The sequence below is a fragment of the Mytilus galloprovincialis genome, chromosome 4 (genome assembly GCF_965363235.1).
Source record: "Mytilus galloprovincialis chromosome 4, xbMytGall1.hap1.1, whole genome shotgun sequence".
NCBI classification, from domain to species: domain Eukaryota; kingdom Metazoa; phylum Mollusca; class Bivalvia; order Mytilida; family Mytilidae; genus Mytilus; species Mytilus galloprovincialis.
Window position 1 is genome coordinate 33760758 of NC_134841.1, and position 16607 is coordinate 33777364.

General features: G+C 32.5%; 1 protein-coding gene across 1 annotated transcript; it reads right to left on the minus strand.

Moving 5' to 3' along the window:
* Nucleotides 1–4155: 4155 nt before the first annotated feature.
* On the minus strand, nucleotides 4156–16024 carry LOC143071940 (hillarin-like). Its single transcript, XM_076246645.1, has 9 exons — nucleotides 15991–16024; nucleotides 14933–14995; nucleotides 14205–14390; nucleotides 13180–13415; nucleotides 10520–11642; nucleotides 8260–8437; nucleotides 6922–7199; nucleotides 6516–6695; nucleotides 4156–4537 (listed from the first exon to the last, which is right to left on the minus strand). The coding sequence occupies exons 2-9, from the start codon at nucleotides 14993–14995 to the stop codon at nucleotides 4484–4486; spliced, it is 2298 nt and encodes a 765-aa protein (XP_076102760.1). The 5' UTR covers nucleotides 15991–16024; the 3' UTR covers nucleotides 4156–4483.
* Nucleotides 16025–16607: the final 583 nt, after the last annotated feature.

Below are 16607 nucleotides of genomic sequence, written 5' to 3' on the forward strand. Positions count from 1 at the left end.
ACAGAATCAGGATGAACGGTATTAAAAAGACATAGACAAGCAGCTCCCATTGATGCAATATGAATTTAGCTGCAAAATTGCAAAAACGTTTGTACATAAAACTTGATTGTTGGTTTTAACTCAAACAAAACTATCTTTTATAAATGGAAAGTTAAAGAACGATTTTCACACACGTGCATTTCGATTTTGGAAAAGAAAATGTTCAAAATATATAAAACATAGCGAAATATGTCCCAATTGAATTCGTTTTAAATTAAAAAAAATCTATTTTGACTTTGTTTCAAGGGAAACATTTCGTGAAATATAAATAGCGAACGTTGTGATTTTCCTGTAAATTCGTTTTCAAATTCAAACATCAAGGATGAAACGTTTTGTTGCTGTCAGATTGTTTCGCTGGTTATCTTTCTTTCTAAAATGTGTTAGTAATTAGTTTATGCTTTTTTGAAATATTAACCACCTTATCAATCCTCAACCAGGAATATATATACTGTTCCCAGCCTCATCAAACTGATCATGTTACTTACAAAAATATAAGAATCGCTTGCTTGTTTTGTTTAGTTTTTACAGTAATGATGTCTAGTGATTTAAACGGACAAAGCGATTCACAGCAAATTTAAAACTGACTATCAAATATAGTATGGATGTAAAAAAAATAAAATGATTAAAACACAAGGACTAATATTGGGTTCCAACAAAGCATACCACTCTTCCTTGCAATGGGTAACACAACGGGTACCACCAATGAAGCAAGAAATGGTTTCCCTTCTGGGGTACAGGTTCATCCCCCGGGATTATATTTCTCAATCTTTAGTGTTTTTTTTTAAATTAGTGTTGCCTGTTTTATTTGACTTTGACATTTGTATTGCGACCTCGGTAGCTTTTAGATAACTTTCCCTTATTGTATTTCTGGAAAAAAAATCGTCTAGAGCCGAAAAACTGAGACATCATTTTAAACGACTAAATTTTAATGACAATATTGAAATAACATTGATTTCATCAAATTTATTCGATATTGCTAATGTCCTTTACTACTACATCACTTTCGTATGCATATCTAATTGATTGTGCTATTAAATACAATAATTAGTAAAGATGGTTTATACTTTCAAATTTTTATCAAGTATTTAAGTTCTCAAAACACTGCATTTTTAATACAAAAAAATCGTTTATTTGATTCAGAAGAAAAAAATGTTCCCGTTAAAATTCATTTGAACAAATACGTAAATTTAAAACTGATTTTTTAAACGACAACTTATGTTCACTAGTAATAACATGTCATTTTTATTATTCTTAATCTTTTTAATACATACATGTTTACATACCTGAAAATGTTCACCTTCTTTCTCGTTGGTAAATAAGAAAAATCTCACACAATTTTTTTTTTTACATATATAAACCGTTTATCGGGGTTTTCTAAGTTACAGATTCTGCGAACTAATTAAGGAAGTAACATATATGTTTAATCTGTAAAGTTGCTTTTTCATGCTCTAACACATTCGAATTAATACTTCGTCAACGCAATCGTGATTGAAATATATATTCTGTTCGATAATGCAATTAAAATATTTTTTTTACCGCAATTAAAGCATTTTTTTCATCAAATTTATGAATTGGCCATCTGCGTTCTTTTTTGAATTGCTTTACATTAAAAATAGCTTGACAAATTTACTAAATTACCCATAGACTTGTTTAATCAATACCGGTTGAAGCGTTAAACTATTATAAATACATTAGTATTCTAGTTTCGATATCTTCAGTTTATGAAAATTGAGTTTTATTCAATGTTGTTTTTTAAAACACGAATTCGATTCAATATCCTATTTGTTAGAAATGTTAGAAATGACCAAAAGGAAAAGAATAGAAGTTAAATGATTAATCTTAGGTAAATTTTTACTCAAGGAGAAGGGAATCGAAATGAGGAATTTCTTAAAAAAGTTAGTATACCGATAAAATCATCATAGATACCAGGATTAAAATTTTATATTTACGCCAGATGTGCGTTTCGTCTACATAAGACTCATCAGTGACGCTCGAATCAAAAAATATTTAAAAGGCCAAATAAAGTACGAAGTTGATGACCATTGAGGACCAAAAATTCCTAAACGTTTTACCAAATACAGCTAAAGTAATCGAAGCACTGACTACTAATCTGATGATACAGCAGTTCATAAGCAGTGGTAGTGACACAGTTCACAGGCACTCGTCTCTGAAAATTATCTGTGTACTTTGATATAACACAAGTTACATAACTCGTATATTTTATAAATGTCAACCGGTTGCGAAATTCCGTTACATTTTTATTTTGATTTTCTCTATTCAACTGAAACTTGATAAATCGTAAATCTGCACTAAATAATCAACAAAATAGTGTATACCCAGTCTATTTATATTGTCGGAATCTTTCGTTACAGGCCAACCAAAAATGTCAATAGCAATTATTTCGTATTATCACAGCCGAAAGGAATTATAACGTACCTAACAAACTTTGGAAAAATATCCAAAGCCATAGCATGAAGTTGAATTTGAAGTTGGCTTATCTTTGGGCCAAATTGAATAGCGAGTACATATATTTTCTGCACTTTAAGTACGAGAACTGTTTTACTATAAATGGAATGGGAATGTTCTACAAAGTGATCATCGTGTCCAATTCATCTTTTAAATCTTGTGTGAATATATATCAGGTTTTGTGATAAATGAAAAAAAAGTCCAGTATCTTTCCTCATTCAATAATTGATGATTTATGGAACAAGCTATATCACGAATAGACATTTTTTCCACTTAGAATAGCAGATTTAATTCATACTAATGGTACCTTGGGTAAATGACAAAGAGCTAAATTTACAATATACTTTACAAATAGAAGGCAAATAATTATTTGCATATAAAGCTTTAATGTGAGTACTTTCCTAACATTATTATGTATGCTGAACGTTTCAGTAGTAATTATAACTGAAATAGACAGATTGTTTTTCATCGTAGAAAAGAATGGATCAAAGATTAAAAAAGATAATGAATGGCTGATAATGAACATTTGAATGTTTGGAAATTCAAAATTTGCATATAGGACAGAAGTTTTCAACATTTACAGAAAGGAAGGTTTACCACCTTAATAGGTTATCAAACTTTTAGAAATTAAAGATCTTGGTTATATCAAAATGACTGTTTACGTCACAGTTTCCTTTTAAGTCATCTTCTCGATCGGCGTTTGAGCTATTTGTAAATTTCAGCAAATGATAAAAAGCAAAAGCCGAAAATTAAAATAAAATCAATTTATACGCGTGCAGGATCAAGGTAGTAAACGTACATTTGTTTGAAAATGAAAAAAAAACAACATTTTTTTGTATTGGGTACGAAGCAGTAGAAAAAGCTTGTCTTTCTGTTCCTTTAGCTCGTACACATAAATGTTATGCTGTAAACATTTACTGATATTCAAACATGGCTTTTATGGAAATATATAACGTTTCAACAATTCTTTTCAGTAAATCATATAGAATATTAAACACTCGAATTGCAGAAAGTTGTTTCCACCGTGCGAGTGCAAAAATACAAAACAAGACTAATCTGTCACAATTAAAAGACGAAGCAAATAATTTTTGTCATACAAGAGCAAATGCCAAGAATGGATAAGCTTCCATTGGTTGTGAATATATCTGTGTTTGGTGTCTATTGTTTATGATAATTGATATTGGTGCTTCGGACTGATCTACTGAGTTAAGCAATTTTCAACTAGTTTTTAGAGTTTATTTTATGTTAAACTGTTACACAACTGTCTCAGGTTAGGAAGGTGAGCTCTCACAAAACTAACTGTCCCCTTTTGTCTCATTAAACAACAACAAAAAAACGAACTAACTAACAAAATAGAAAAGAAAAAGCAAAAAAGAGTAACAATTTTGCACTTTTACTTATTATAACAATTATACATGCACATACTACTGTGCATGCTTCTGTAATTTAATGTATAAACTAATTAGTTGGATAGTGTGACAACTAAACTCATCATACATACCAGGAGTAAAGTTGTGTACGCCAGACGCTGGATTTAAAAAACCGGCCAAATAAAAAATGAAGTTAAAAATCATTGAGGACACAAACTTCCGAAAGGATATACAAAATACAGCCAAGGTTATATATACCTGGGGTAGAAAATCCTTAATATTTCAAAAGATTCAAAATTTTATTAAGATACATGTAAAAATAACTATGACCAAATCAATAATTACAAATTTTAAGTTAAAAAAAAAACAATCAATAAATTTCAAGCCAATTTTGCAGATGAAAATTCCTTATAAAACGGTATATTTGATGTCAGTGTATAATACTTGGAATTCAATGTGTTAATATAACAGCCTTTATTGTGTACCAGTTTGAGAGAAAAATCAACTGGATTGAAAAAGCAATGTATCTTTTCTGAAACAACACTGAATCAAAGTATGTAACGTAAATCCTATTTATTAACCAGCATCGCATTTGTGTTATGGAACCACTATACATCTCCTTCCGATCTCCCACTGATCAATGTGGATGCGACATCAGTTACCTGAAAAGATAAAATAACGATAAATGTTGAAAAGATAGTAAAATTGTGATTTACCGATTATATTTTTGACTAAAAAGACCAAAAAAAGTATATTTTAACAAACCGCATTTGACTAACCGGTCGAACAACTGATGTTCTTAAACCCTGATGACTGCCATTGGCGATTGCCAAATAAATTGATCGCAAGGTGTAACAAAATGGATCTATACATGCATATTAACTTAATACCAATTAGAAAACAATAAACTTGCGACACTGATGGTAAACCACAACATGAGATGCTAATTGTTTTACACCATATCCGGAATATAACAATTAATGTCTCTTCAGTGATGTTAAGGATTTGGAAGGCCGTTAAATTAACTTCAATTTAGGATAGACTCTTGGATTTTAAAGAGTCAAAATAGGATGAATGGATTATATAAACCGGAGGGAATATATAATACAAGGCCAAACGAAAAAAATATAAACAAGACTAAATTGAAAACAACGTTCAAACCTATGATTGCGTTGGATAAAAACCGCAATTTGTATGCTTGTGTATGTAACAAATTTCGTTGTAGAAGGGTCTAAATACAGCACAAACAACATTTCCAAAAGACCAATAGAGTGAAAAAATATATTTTAACAAAACGCATTTGACTAGCAGGTCGAACAACTAATGTACTTAAACCCTGCTGACTGCCATTGGCGATTGCCAAAAAAAATGATCACAATATATATCCAGACTTAACTAATCGATCAGATCGGTAATCGAACACTAATCGATCATATTTGATCAGTACTCAATTGATGTCTTGGAGTCATCGATCAGTAATCGATCAAACTCTCTCAGGAAACACTTCCAATATTATTATTATCAATCATTGAATTATAATTAATCGATCACTAATCGATCAAACTCCTGAGAGTTTGATCGATTACTGATCGATGACTCCAAGTCATCATTCGAGTACTGGGTACGTAGCTGCTATCAACATCTATGTAGCAGGTAGTCTATAGGTACACATTCAATAGTCAAAATCTACGTAGCATTACGTAGCAGCTATGATATTGAAGGCGGCCCCGATCAAATATGATCGATTAGTGTTCGATTACCGATCTGATCGATTAGTTAAGTCTGGATATATATATGTGTGAGAGAATTTTCACATTTGGTCTTTTCAGTGGAAAAAAGGATAAAAAAAAACTATCGCTTTCGTTCTGATTATTGTTACTTTGACATTTGAAACCGACAAAAGTTTTATACCAAATTTATCACTTCGTTATCAGAATGATGAGTTTGGTTTTGACCTATTGGGGGAATATACACGAGAGTCAATCCTCTTACGCATTTGATTTAAGTGATATGCATTTGTTACTGGTAAAACATAAGTGATAGAGAACTAGGGTCTTCGGATTTAAGGTCATTGGTCCAAAAAATAATTAACACAATACATTAGTCAAGGTCATATTCTAAATTTTGATTTTGGCTTATTTTCACTTCTTTCAAAAACCGTATAAGATATTGACAACATTTTTTTTTATTTGATTGTGAGTTGTGACATGTCGTAACACATACATTTTGGTTGAAAGGGTATACGTTTACATTTAACGGAAATTTCCTTCCTGTTATTTTTAATATTACTTGCACGATGTCATATGATCTTGAAAAATCCAAACGGAAGTGACCTTGTGTAAGCCGGAAGACTTTCTTTTCACTTGTTTATTTAATTTAAAAGTATATAGAATCATATATCTCAGGAATCAGTGTCAAGTGAACTATCAAATAATAACGGAAGTGACATTTTTCAAACCGGAAGTAACTAATTATTTCCCTTATTTCAAACAAAAGTGTAAAGAAGCCATATTTTTTTAGAATCAGCGTACAATGTGGTACCATTTGATACTGAAAATGACATTTTAAAACCATATTTGATTTGAACGAACTTGAATATTGATTCAATTTCTGAATTGTTTCATTGTATTCTTGACTTACCCATCTATGAATGGATGCAGCTGCCACGTTCACATTCCTTGTTTGTTTGTATGTGTACTTCTCAATGACGACTTGCGCATGCCTGGCATCTTCTATTGACAACGATGACGCAATGTTATCTTTTTTCAATTGTATTTTGTGCTTTGTATCACGTGCGAGGGTTGGTAGATCATCTTTGTTCTGTCAGATTCAATGAAAATTAGAATAAAAAGTGAATTAATATAGAAAGATAATCTTATGTTGGCAGCTCTTTAATATAGAATCAAATAGATGTCTGTGGGTTTTTTTTAATGTATATAATTAATAAGTTCACCGTAAATTATTGTAAATTGGTCAACAAATTAGAATAAGTTTACGTTTTCTTTGGAAAAAAACACTTCGACAATAAGGAAGCATTATGTTTTACCTCAATTGGTTTTGGTTTGTTCCCAAACAAAACCGATAAAGCAACCAATGTGTTAACAACCGTTTCATTTGTGACATGCGCATGATTAAATTCCCCAACAGCAGCAAGGATATCCGGTAACTCTTGTGTAAATCCTTCAAGATTTCTTAATTGAAAAGCATATTCTTCCAAATGTTGAACACTTTCTGTGAATATTCTGATATATTGTGACTGTTGTATTTTGAGAATAGTCGTTTCAGTTGTTAATAAATGTCTCCTCATATAAGCATCATGGATATCTGCAATACCATTAAAGATACAATGAATTATTCAAATAAATATGATTGCTGCCTTTTGCATATTGCTAAGGGATTATAGATATAAAACATTGAGTGTGGCTTTGTCTTCGTTACATGACAAACTATTTAAGGGAGTATTAAAAAAAATTATTACTTTTGCATTTTAGTTAGAATTAGAGTGTTGTTTGAGAGATACAAAGCATTTTTATAATCATGTAAACAGTTGCGCGAGAGCATAGTCAAAATATGTAAATACAGTTTTATCCTGCGCTAAATGCATGCAATAAATATCTCTTATAGAGACTGTGACTGTAGGTAAGAACATACCCAATCATAATATAACCACAAAAAATACCCCCTTTTCCGGGCAAAACAACTGTTTAGAAATGTGCACAGTAGTTAAAATAACCTTTTTGAATTGACGCTCTGTTCCACGCTGAAAAGATTATATTTTTACTAGTATTTCTTAGACTTTTTTTTACTGATTTATCGAAACTTTACAACCAGTCTCCAAGCAAGATGCTGTTGATATGATGAAGCATTTATAATTTAAAAGTCTCTACGATTTCTAGTAAATAAGGCGGAAAGGAGGTTTTCCAAGTTAATTTAACTACAATTTCCTACAGGATTTCAGTTCAAAATGTGGAAAAAGCTGGAACTTTTATCAGGCCAAGTTAATTACTGCTGTCGACCACATGTGGAAAAAGCTGGAACTTTTATCAGGCCAAGTTAATTACTGCTGTCGACCACATGTAAGGCCCTTAATTGATGCTTTGGGTGTATGAGAGTATCTTCGGGTGTATGAGAGTACCTTCGGACGGTGTCAGTAACCTGATATAACTAGTAATAACATGTAAGTTGATCGTTTATAAATTTAATTTTGAATGCTCTGTTATATTAAGATATAATAGTCTTTTGATTTATATCCTATAGCACAGGAAAATTCATTATCTGAAGAGAAAAAACTTCTAAGTCCATTTGCCTTTTTGAAAAATTATAATGACAATAAGGTTAAAAACACTAATAGTATTGTCCTGCATTTTCTGGAATTCAAAGTTACCTTTTTTTATCTTTAAAACTTCGACTTTCCTTTGAGCGTTTTCAATGTCAGAGTCTGTTTCTGGAATTTTCTCTTTGATACATCTGCTAATTCCTTGTTCTATTTTCTCTATTTCCGAGAATTTACCATTCTCAATACATGACAACAGATTGTGTCTGGCCAGACGCTTGTTAGTCTTCTTTAAAATGAAATGAATAGTTACTGTAGTTGGATATTTTATTTGGGTTTCCGACAAAAATATCTATAATACTAAAATAACGAGGTCAAATTTGTCAGCCGTCATGGGGTAAAAACGACAAATCAAAGAATTCAACTTTATATATATAGCCAATGAAGGAGAATAGTCTTGATTAAAAACTACACCACTCCAGACCCTTTTGTTTCCACATAATTAATATTGCCAATAATTAACAAGTTCCGGGTCCAATCCGATACCGATACCTTATCTGTACGTTCCGCATCTGACAGGCGCACCACCAAACGGTGTATTTAGGATTTTGCTATATACACGGGTCATAATCACAGGGTTGACACTACTAAAGTCAATCATTGTCAAATTGTTCCCTATTGTAGTATTTTAATCAGTAAGACTTTCTAAGATGACCATACGAATACTAAAAATCTGGACTTAAAATAAGGCGTATGGGTACAGTTTTCAATTTGTTATCGGGCATGGAGTAAAACAGCGAATTAGAGAATTCAACTTTATTCATAACTTATATTGGACAATGCTGTTCCATTCCAGGACCTTTTGTTTTCCAAATAATTAATATTACCAATGATTGATAAGTTCCAGGTCGACGGGTTCAAACAGAAAGTTTTGAAAGCAGATAAAACTGTGCATCTTATAATCGGCATGACTTTATCAGATGACAATACCAATACTAAAATAAGGCTTACGCATAGTTATATACTTAATTTCAGTCACGGACCCGCGATATCACGGGTGTGTTCTAGTATAGTATATGTAAAGGCTTTAACGCTCCATCTCAATAAAATGTCAAAAATTGTTTAAGCAAAATAATTAACTTTTCAAAACACTTGTTTATATTGATAGGGGATTAATAAAGGAATCCAAGAGCCAAAAACAAATACAGATCACCGTGCTTGTTTTCGAGATATTAGCCATTGAAATTTTGGCGGGAAAATGTTCTCTCTTGATTTTTCATAGCTTTATCATTGACAAGTTAAAGTCCTCAAAAACTATTAAAATTTTAGTTTACTTTAACTATACACTGTCATGTAAAAGAATTATAAAAAGAAAAATGGGGGTCACCGGGGAAAATTTGTTAAGGCATTCAGATGGATAAAATCAGAGGATTCTTAAATCTGACCAAAATTCCAAAACATGACAAGCGAGCTTCCTTAATTTCCATGTTGACAAAAAATATGAGATTATTGGTTTAACCTACCCAGATGATGATGGATGATGATGAGCTAATGACGACTTCGACACCGACGACGACGATGATGATGACGATGATGACAATGATGATAATAAAATTGAGAATGGAAATGGGGAATGTGCCAAAGAGACAACAACCCGACCATAGAGCAGACAACAGCAGAATGTCACCAACAGAAATTTCCGCACCCGGAGGCGTCCTTCAGCTGGCCCCTAAACAAATTTATACTAGTTCAGTGATAATGAACACCAAACTAAACTCCAAATTGTACACAAGAAACTAAAAGTTAAAATAATACAAGACTAACAAAGGCCAGAGGCTCCTGACTTGGGACAGGCGCAAAAAATGCGGCGGGGTTAAACATGTTTGTGAGATCTCAACCCTCCCCTATACCTCTAGCCAATGCAGAAAAGTAAACGCATAACAATACGCACATTAAAATTCAGTTCAAGAGAAGTCCGAGTCTGATGTCAGAAGTTGTAACCAAAGAATATAAACAAAATGACAATAATACATAAATAACATCAGACTACTAGCAGTTAACTGACATGCCAGCTCCATACTTCAATTTAACTGATTGAAAAATTATGTCTTCATCATATGAATATCAGTCACAATCCTCCCCGTGAGGGGTTAAGTATCATACCATCATAACATATATGAGAAGAACATAACCCGTGTCATGCCAACAACTGGTTTATTAATAATAAATGTGTTTAGTTCCGATACAAAGACCCTATAAGTGAATCAATATTAACGCCAAAATATGCAATCTTTAATGACCTGACAACAGTATCGTCGACGATGACGTTGATGATCTACAATAAAAATCGATAAAAATGTTAGATACTAACCTCATAAGTGAATTTATAAGATGTAGTGATGAAGTAGTTACAAACAACATTCATGCTTCTAGTATTACTTCCGGTAAAAATCTTCAGTCCATAATCTCCTTCTCTGACAACTTTTGTAATTATCTTAAGTTCTGTTTTTTCAATTATAGTTGTAACGTCACTTTGTTGTAAGAGCAATCCTTCCGAATCTGCATCATGTAATTCCGTCTTTACCTTCAAAGATTTAGACACCTCACTATCTAAGAGAAAACTCATTCTAATAGGTTTGCTTTTTTCTGTTGTTACAAGACCATTTTGGTGAGATGGTAGGAGCAGTCCTGCTTTTTCACATGTCAAACCGGGACCAAATCCTAAAAGACCAGGATCAAATGGTGTCAATCGACAGTCTTTTGATTTTTCGGTGCAAGTTATTTGAAATTCAGATAACAAGGTCAAGTGTTGATACTCATGAGCACCGTTTATAATGATTTTATAGATTCCTTCTATTGGAAATTGAATATGGAAATTCCATTCAGAACCGTTTCTTATTTTGGCAACCAAGCGTGGCATGTTTTCTGCTTTCAGCATTTTGTTTTCTTCATTCACACTAGAACTTCCCTCTTTAAGTAAAAATTCATAATCCATATTCAATTCGTTGGCAGTGACTTTTGGGGCTTGGAAAGTAATAGCTGTTGCACTTCCGGTAGTTTTCAGGGCGCATGCATTAACACTTAACAGCTTTATACCTAATTCCCAGAAAGCAGGTCGTAAATAAGCTTGGTCAAAAAATTGTTCTCTTGTAATTGGCTTCTGTACAAGCTGCCACTTTTTATCATCCGGGTGGCATTCATAAAGAAAATGGATAGGGTCTGGCATGATATATTGTTCTTGAAAAGCATTCTGCACCACCCCAGAATCTGCTTTTTGTCGTTTTACGACTGATTTTCCACCTTTTTCCAATTTAATCCAGCCTCCTGCTTTTAACCCAACCACTGCCCGACAAACCCAATATGGATGAATGATATGCCACGAGTCGTTTAAATAAACTGCGTTCCATTGACTGCGTCTGTTGTCTCTGTCTCCTGGCTGGTAATCACCCGCCTTACACACACCGTGTATTTGTGCACACTTGATATTCGATTTCCTACGAATCAAAGTAATGTTAAAACTTACATGTTGACAAATATTTACAAACGTAAAGAACAAATATTCTGTGAATTAAAGTAGTTTCGAGGTAAAATTATGATTTAGGCATTTAGTTTTTTGGACAAGGATTTAATTTTTAGTTGTAATTGTCTTGGGACTAGTTTTTCAGTACATGAAACTGCGGGTACTCTGTACGTACTATGTCATTTCGTTAATGTTTATCTTCTTGCCAATTGTACTAATCAAGCCATTTCCAACTGTGTTAACATGTTATGCTTATGTTGTGCTGTTACACCATTATTCCAGTTTACGGAAGGGTTGACCCCTCATGTATATTTGTAACCCCGCCACATTCTATATAGGCCTGTTTAAATTGTGGGTTGGAATCGGTCATATTTTTTTTGTTTTTAATGTTTTGGTCATAACTATTAAGGCCGTTGGTTTTTCGGTTAAAATGTTTCATATTTTCTCATGTCTCGGCTCTTTATTACTGACAATATATACGGTTACGTGTTTTGCTAATCGTTTTAAGTGGTTCTATTCCCTATACTAGTACTAGTAGTTATTAAAATCCAAGTCATTTAGAATCTAACGTATTGGCATTCGTACTCTGAATAATAAGCAATAACCAATAACTATGAAATAATTTTGGAAGAAACCAATATTGACACGAGCAAATATCTTATGTGACAAAGAAGCTTGTTTAAAAATGATATTTTGATACATTGGAAGATGTTTAGCGGATGTGGTCGTTTCAATGGATAACGCATTTGTATTCAAATCGACAACGTTAATCCTGGTAAATAGATATAAGAAGATGTGGTATGAGTACCAATGAAACAACTCTCCATCCAAGTCACAATTTGTAAATAAAGTAAACAGTTATAAGTCAAAGTACGGCCTTCGTGACGGAGCCTTGGCTCACACCGAACAGCAAGCTATACAGGGCCCCAAAATTACTAGACGTGTAAAAACCATTCAAACAGGAAAACCAACAGTCTAAATTAAATCTATATATTATATATATATATAAACAAAGAACGAGAAATGCATATGAACCAAATCAACAAACGACAACTACTAAACATCAGGTTCCTGGTTAATAAAGGGATAAATAGTTCAACATTTTATATTACTCAAACTGGAACAATTACTTTCTAGTCTTGTTGGTCAGATCATTGTCAAACATGGCTAGTTATTATAAATTATATGATTATAAATATGAGGCATAGTTACCCTTAGAACTGTTTGGGCTGCCAACTAAAGTCCTCTTTAGTAAAAAAAATTATACATCAAAGGCTTTCGAATTTTGTGATCTTTCGTGTTACCGAAACCAACAAAAGTTCTATATTTATAAAGTATTATATGGACTCTGATTTGAATTAAAGTGTGAAACAATGAATCTTAACTTCGTACTTTATTTTGCCTTTTAAACCTTTTGGATTCGAGCGTCACTGATGAGTCTTTTGTAGACGAAACACGCGTCTGGCGTAATTACAAAACTTAATCCTGGTATCTATGATGAGTTTATTTACCTGCAAAGTACTGTAAAAACTGTAGAATATGTAGTACGGTCCTGCCCTAGAAGACTGAGGAATCCTCTAGGAGTGTCTGTTCTACCTCTCTTTGATTTGAAATTCTCGATCTTCTGATTACTTAGCCAAACAAGAAGAGCTCTAACCATCACTTCATCTCGGGATGCTTTGCCGTATAACGGCTTTTCTAAGTATGCAATTAAGTCATCGAAGCTGTTAACTGCTGATTTCGGAGTCTACAAAATATTATAATGACGAAATTTCATGATTATAAAAACAACTCTTCATCTAGGGTTGCATCCACCCAGAATAAATTCAAAACCAGACGGTTGTATTTGCTATTTTTAAATTTCGTTTGTTGAGATTATCTCAAACATTTAATCAACCCGGACGGTTATGTCTGTTACGTTTGCATCTTTAGCCTCTTTAGGTTCCGTAGGTTATCAATATATTTCACGTTCTGAAAAGTTGTTGATACTCAAACGATTGTGTCTGCTACATGTACCTATAGGATTCAGTTAAAGGTAATTATTTCAAATCTGACGTTTATTTCTGATATTTCTAAGGTTCCATTTGTGATGATTATCTCAAACGTTGACATGATTTATTTTATTGTGTGGATTACAGTTTGATCTTTACTGTACCAAATAAAATACACGAGTCAAATAGCATGTAATATAGAATATAATGGAAGTACCTCAAGGTGGAAATAGTTAAAAATAAGAATGTGTCCGTAGTACACGGATGCCCAACTCGCATTTTCTATGTTCAGTGATCTTCAGTGGACCGTGAAATAGGGGTCAAAACTCTTATTTGGCATTAAAATTAGAACGACCATATCATAGAGAACATGGTGTACTAAGTTTCAAGTTGATTGGAATTCAACTTCATCAAGAACTATCTTGATCGTCAACTTTAACCTGAGGAGGGACAGACGGGCGAACGAACGGACGTACTGACGAACGGACACACAGACCAAAAAACATAATGCCCATAAATGGGGCATACAAAGATATGATTATTACCTTTTTAGCATGTTTGTCAAGTTCGGCTTTAGTCATCGGCAACGTGTGACTCCTGCCTGCAGATTCACTTCCTGTGTTAGGATTCGGATCAGCAAAAAGTGTGGCCCCTCTTTTTAAACTCTTGTCTGTTATATTATAAACAACTCTAGGGTCAGGGTAGCCATCTTCTTCAGGTGGAATCCTTACCTAGGATTTAACATTGGTAATAGTATCTCATTTAATTTCGACTATACTAGTCAACAAAACAAACGATACAAGGAAATATTTTATATATGTATGATGAAATTGGATATACTGTACAACAGAATGTTATTTTCTTATCTAACCTTTGATTTTTAGGCAAATGTGCGATTTTTTAAAATCTTTATTACTTTCAAAAGATCCTATTTTACCCAAATATTCAAAATGGATATCAGAACTTAAAACTTTTAACTTAAGCATAGTCTACTAAAGAATTTGAATGCATTTGCTGATATTTGAATACTTTATTCTTATCTTCGAATTCAAAGTAAGTGCCGACTTTTGTCATACACATTCAGAACATAATATTTAGCTTTACCCCCTAAATGAAAATTTCGGTAAAATCTGAAATAGCCAAAAATTAAAATAAGTGTGAAAAGGGCAAACAGAAATCTTATTTTATCAACATTATGCAATATTTTTAGGTACATGTGCGAAGATAACCAGCACCAAACATTCCAAGAAGTTTTACGAGTAGAAATAATTACCTCGTCAGAATCATTCTCAAAAGGTATGAATTTTGAATTTGGCTTTGTACACGCACTTCCCATCTGGAAAAAAGTTAGTAATGAAAAAGAGTAAGAAGATTCATATTCTTATAATAAAAAAACCCAAAAAAACTGAGCAACACGAACTGCTTTAACCAAAGATTCTGCAGATGGGTAGGCATATCATGCTTTACTAGTGGCACCCGTCGTATGGCTAATTACAAATTACAAGTTATTGAAAAGTTCCATTTCGTGGTAGAGAGAACGAGATTTGGCTACGACCGTTCCGTGATCATGATATGTTTTACATACTAGTACTTTAAAGACAGGTAATCTACTGATGCCGTTCATTTCACTGTATTGTATGAAAAACTGTTATATCTACATAGTATGTGGTCTCGTGATTACGACTAGAATCAAACTTAAATAGGATATAACAGTCTAGAGATCATCATGACATATTTACTGATATTTGTTCATAGTCACTGAACTAGTATATATTTGTTTAGGGGCCAGCTGAAGGACGACTCCGGTTGCGGGAATTTCTCGCTACATTGAAGACCTGTTGGTGACTTTCTGCTGTTGTTTTTATCTTTGGTCAGGTTGTTGTCTCTTAGACACATTCCCCATTTCCACTCTCAATTTTATGATAATGCCTACATCATACGATATAAGAATGTAAAAGATTCCATGATTTAATATCAGCTTGTCAAGTTGTATATAATCCTGACATTAACAACTGAGAATACCTTTCTTATTCGTATTTACAAAATTCACTTTTTACTTGTTGAATAAACTATTACTAAAGGAGTTATGTCGCTTGAAAATATGGTGATTGATTTATTGTTTTTTCCTTTACGTCCAGTGCAAATTCTTCATGTACATAGATGTTTTAAAAAAATTAAATTATGTGTGATGTTTAAAAGTAGCATACTGACAACGAAAATAACAAAAGAAAGTTATTTAAATTACATGCATACAATATTTGAAAAAAGGGCAAACATATTTTGCAATCGCACAATAAAACAACATTATATTTATAACTTAATAATACAAACCGTAAGACTTGTGTGAAAGTTCCATGAAGGAAGTATCAGGTGACCCTAGCAGATATGAATGAACGATTATTTAAAACAATTGTTCACATGATTTGGTAACAATCATTTTTTTATGAATTATTATAAGGGTTATTTGATATCCAGATTATAACTGACGCGTGCACCGCTTTAGTTCTTCTTTTCAAATTAAAAGATCTCTTATTTCTCTGTCACTGTAAACGATATAGTTAGCACTGATCAATTATCATTGTACTTGTTGAATATTGATATTTAAACCAGTTGTACGATCATAGTTTGCATATTTTCTTTTTTTTTTTTATTTACATGCATTTTCTATATCATTTTAGAAGTATTAAAAAAAATATAAAAACGAAAATAGGAGAGCAAATCTTCTTAGATCAAGTTATGAAAAAAAATCATTTGTTGGAGTTAGTTGATGTCTTCTTAAACTTCTGATTTTATTTAAAAAAAAAAACAGTTAAAAAATGGTACAGGAACCAAAAAAAAAATTAAATGTCAAAAACATTTTAAAGTTACAAAGTTGACTAGCATTGAAATCTTGGAGAAGAGTAAAAAAAAAAATGATTGAATCACACAAACTCCCATAGGAGCGAGAC

Coding starts and splice junctions, on each gene's coding strand:
- LOC143071940 (XM_076246645.1), bottom strand. CDS start 14,995: ATGGGAAGTGCGTGTACAAAGCCAAATTCAAAATTCATACCTTTTGAG. Junction 13,416..14,204: donor TTGACAAACATGCTAAAAAG/GTAATAATCATA, acceptor AATATTTTGTAG/ACTCCGAAATCAGCAGTTAA. Junction 4,538..6,515: donor CTGCATCCATTCATAGATGG/GTAAGTCAAGAA, acceptor TTATCTTTTCAG/GTAACTGATGTCGCATCCAC.